The sequence below is a fragment of the Tarenaya hassleriana genome, unplaced genomic scaffold, assembly GCF_000463585.1.
Source record: "Tarenaya hassleriana unplaced genomic scaffold, ASM46358v1 Cleome17, whole genome shotgun sequence".
Taxonomy (NCBI): Eukaryota; Viridiplantae; Streptophyta; class Magnoliopsida; order Brassicales; family Cleomaceae; genus Tarenaya; species Tarenaya hassleriana.
In genome coordinates, this window is record NW_010965122.1 from 69686 (window position 1) to 73584 (window position 3899).

The window sequence follows — 3899 nt, forward strand, 5'->3', positions numbered from 1 at the left end:
TAGGGAAAGGAAGTGTCTGCCACAAGTTGGACAGTGGAACATGATGAACAAGGTATTTGCAGATTTGTGTATTGATCCTTCTGCTTTTTGCCCGTTAGTTCTTGTTTACTCTTTGATGAAGTGATGAAGCTTCTGCTCATATAGCCATATCTTATTCATCTACGTTGTTATTTGATGTTTCTTTTCCCTTCTTCCCACTATCTCCTGCTGCTGCCGCCTGCCCTCCGCTCTCTTATATGGTTTCTCCAATGTATTCTCTTGTACAATATAATAGCGTGGTATTATATGGTGTCTCCTTTTTCTTGTCTGTGAAGTATCCCTTAATTTAGGTACAAAGCGGTATTTTTCTATTGTAGGTTGATACATGTGTACAATTGCTTCCCATAATTTGGGTTTGTCGTGTTGAAAGTTGCCATGGTATGTATGTCGGTTGTTCTCTGACTGAGGCGAGTCCTTGTTGTAGAAAATGGTCAATGGAGGAACTGTGGATCATTGGATGTGCATCAACTTTTCTAGGCAAGTGCAGGATAATGTGGCACGTACTTTTTGTCAGGAACTTGCTCAGATGTGCTACATATCTGGCATGGTAAGGTTTGCTATGGTATAGAATTATTTGCAGTTTGTCAGCTTCTCCTGTGCTGTCTTGAAAATGGTTTTGATGTTAAACCCAGGTATTTAATCCTGAGTCAGTGCTCCCACCAGTCACTGGTCGTCCTGAGTATGTAGAAAAGGTTTTGCGAACTCAATATCGTGATGCCATGGCCAAGCTTCAACCTCAAGGGAAGGAACTTGAGCTCCTTATTGTTATTCTGCCTGACAACAATGGATCGTTATATGGTATGAGCCATCTGTAGGATTGCATCTTTGCGTAATTGCTTATCAATCCTGCTTTTCATCTTATTTATTTTTATCACTTGCAGGTGATCTAAAACGGATCTGTGAAACAGATCTTGGGATTGTTTCTCAGTGCTGTCTGACCAAGCATGTTTTCAAGATGAGCAAGCAGTATTTGGCCAATGTGGCCTTAAAGATAAATGTAAAGGTCGGTGGAAGGAACACCGTGCTTGATGATGCAATATCAAGGCGGATTCCTCTAGTCAGTGATCGGCCTACCATAATTTTTGGAGCTGATGTCACTCATCCTCACCCTGGAGAAGATTCTAGCCCCTCTATTGCTGCTGTATGTTATGTTTTCTAATTGAGTTTTTGATTGGATGGCTTGTTTTGTACATCCCAATAGATGATAATATTTGATTTTCAGGTGGTCGCCTCTCAAGACTGGCCTGAGATCACAAAATATGCTGGTTTGGTTTGTGCTCAAGCGCATAGGCAGGAGCTCATTCAAGATTTATTCAAGGAGTGGAAGGATCCTGTGAGAGGCACAGTGACTGGTGGCATGATAAAGTATGTTTGATATGATTTTCTGTTCTTATCGATAGTTATTGGCATTAGCTTGCTGACTCTCCTGCTTGGGTTTTTCTCTGGTCTGCTGTAGGGAGTTACTGATTTCCTTCCGTAGATCAACTGGACATAAGCCACAGAGGATCATATTCTACAGGTATTATCTTCTTCTTTTGGTGCTCTTTTGTTTGTAGTTTCATGGCATGTGTTCATGATGTTATGGTTGACCTTCAGGGATGGTGTCAGCGAAGGGCAGTTCTATCAAGTACTTCTCTATGAACTTGATGCTATCCGTAAGGTATGACTTGTTAACATATGGCTTAAGTTGTGAATCATATGCCGTAATTAATCACGGTGGATATTTTCAGCCTAAGATCTCTGTGTAAATCATGTCAGGCCTGTGCTTCTCTGGAACCCAATTATCAGCCTCCTGTCACTTTTGTCGTTGTTCAGAAGCGTCACCACACAAGGTTGTTTGCTAGCAACCACCGCGATCGCCAATCGGTGGATAGGAGTGGAAATATATTACCAGGTCAGACTAGTTTCACGGTGTGAGTTCTCTGGTTTTACTGAGACCCTCTGAAACATGGATTCTTTTTTTAACTTTCAGGGACGGTTGTGGATTCTAAAATTTGTCACCCCACGGAGTTTGATTTCTATCTCTGCAGCCATGCTGGTATTCAGGTAAAAAAATGGGTGACACCAAAAATGGGTCCATGATTGTGTAGACAGAGTTTCGTGGGGTATTTAAGAATTACAGTTATCGGCTAATGATTACAGGGGACTTCGAGGCCAGCTCATTACCACGTGCTTTGGGATGAGAACAACTTCACTGCAGATGCATTGCAGACTCTGACAAACAACCTCTGCTACACTTATGCGAGGTGCACCCGTTCGGTTTCCATTGGTGAGTGTCGTCTCGTCTTCTCTTAATAATCGACATCTATCCAGTTTAATTCGGGAAAAAAATCTGGAGGAACTAATGAGGGGGAAAAATGGTGTTTAATGTGGAAGTGCCGCCGGCATACTATGCACACCTGGCGGCATTCAGGGCACGTTTCTACATGGAGCCGGAGACATCGGACAGTGGTTCAATGACAAGTGGAAGTGTAGCTGGTCGTGGGAGGACCTCCACCCGGGGAGCGAGTGCCAGTGTTAGGCCTCTTCCTGCCCTTAAGGATAATGTGAAGCGTGTCATGTTCTACTGCTGAAAGGTGAACAAGCTCTTGTTGACCCAAGTGGTGTATGTTTGTTTTGGTTTCGGTTTGTGTTCTACCGCTGAATGATGATGGAGCTCTTTGTGACCATTTGGTGTTTGCTTTGTTTCTGGGTTCCCTCTTTTCTCGCTTAAAGACTTTGAAAAACTTTGTAAACACGTGGATGATGTGCTTTTGCTGTTTGTGCAAAATTTCTCGTTAACGTTATGATTAGACTTCGATTGGTAGTGGTAGTCATTTCCATCGCTGTCTATGGGGGGGGGGAACGAATCTTTTAGAATCTCTGAGAATATTTTTCTCCAACCTCTAAAATATTAATTAAGTTACAATAAAATGTAAAAATCAATAATTTTACCCTTGTTCCTTGTGAATTCACTTTAACGAAAATGAAATCTGTAATTATGAGCTCGAAGTAATAGTGATAATTGATAAAGACGAACGATTCCAATGGAGAGGATGACGAGAACTACAATAAATTTGTCTTTAATCTTTTTTTAAAGGGATAATCACATATTCCTCCACAAATTTTCGAAAAAGTTCCAATTTTCTACACCAATTTTTAATTTGACAAAAAACTACACCGGATTTCAAATATTTCCAAATTCCTACACAAAAATCTTAAAATGTGTTGCAATTTCCTCCATATCCGTAAACGACGTTATGTTCCGTCAATTTTAATGCTGACGTGGCATGCCACGTCATACAAATTTCGCCAAATCAGCACATTTCACCACATCATCCAGCCACATCAGAAAATAAATAAAAAAATAAAATAAAAATAAAAAATTTCTAGAATTTTTTTAAAAACTAATAAAATAAAATAAAAAATACAGAATTTCAAATTTTATTTTTTAAAAATAAAATAAAAAATTACATATACATATATATACACTTTTATATCTATACACAATTATATACATATACATATATACACATATACATCTACATATATAATTATATACATATATATATATACACACTTGTACATTTACATATATACACATTTTTACATATATACACAATTTTTTAAAAAAACTTTTAAAAAATTACAGAATTTTAAAATTTATTTTTTAAAAATAAAATAAAAAATTACATATACATATATACACAAATAATATATATATATATATATATATATTCACATATGTATATATACATATTCATATATATACATATATATCCATATATACATTGAATATGTATATATATGTGAATATGTATGTATATGTGTATAAATATATATATATATATACATACATATTCATATGCATATATATACAT

At 37.3% G+C, this 3899-nt stretch overlaps 1 protein-coding gene across 2 annotated transcripts in view; it reads left to right on the forward strand.

Annotated features, from left to right (window-relative positions):
* The window catches only part of LOC104809826 (protein argonaute 1-like), a 6970-nt gene extending 4139 nt beyond the window's left edge, over positions 1-2831 (forward strand). For both annotated transcript variants that reach the window (XM_010535902.1, XM_010535903.2), the window contains exons 12-22: positions 1-52; positions 464-586; positions 672-837; positions 921-1180; positions 1262-1404; positions 1496-1558; positions 1636-1699; positions 1798-1933; positions 2012-2085; positions 2182-2308; positions 2416-2831. In XM_010535902.1, coding sequence (XP_010534204.1) covers positions 1-52; positions 464-586; positions 672-837; positions 921-1180; positions 1262-1404; positions 1496-1558; positions 1636-1699; positions 1798-1933; positions 2012-2085; positions 2182-2308; positions 2416-2612 — 1405 coding nt within the window. In that variant the 3' untranslated portion in view covers positions 2613-2831. The remainder of the gene's footprint in view (positions 53-463; positions 587-671; positions 838-920; positions 1181-1261; positions 1405-1495; positions 1559-1635; positions 1700-1797; positions 1934-2011; positions 2086-2181; positions 2309-2415) is intronic.
* The last annotated feature ends 1068 nt before the right edge of the window (positions 2832-3899 follow it).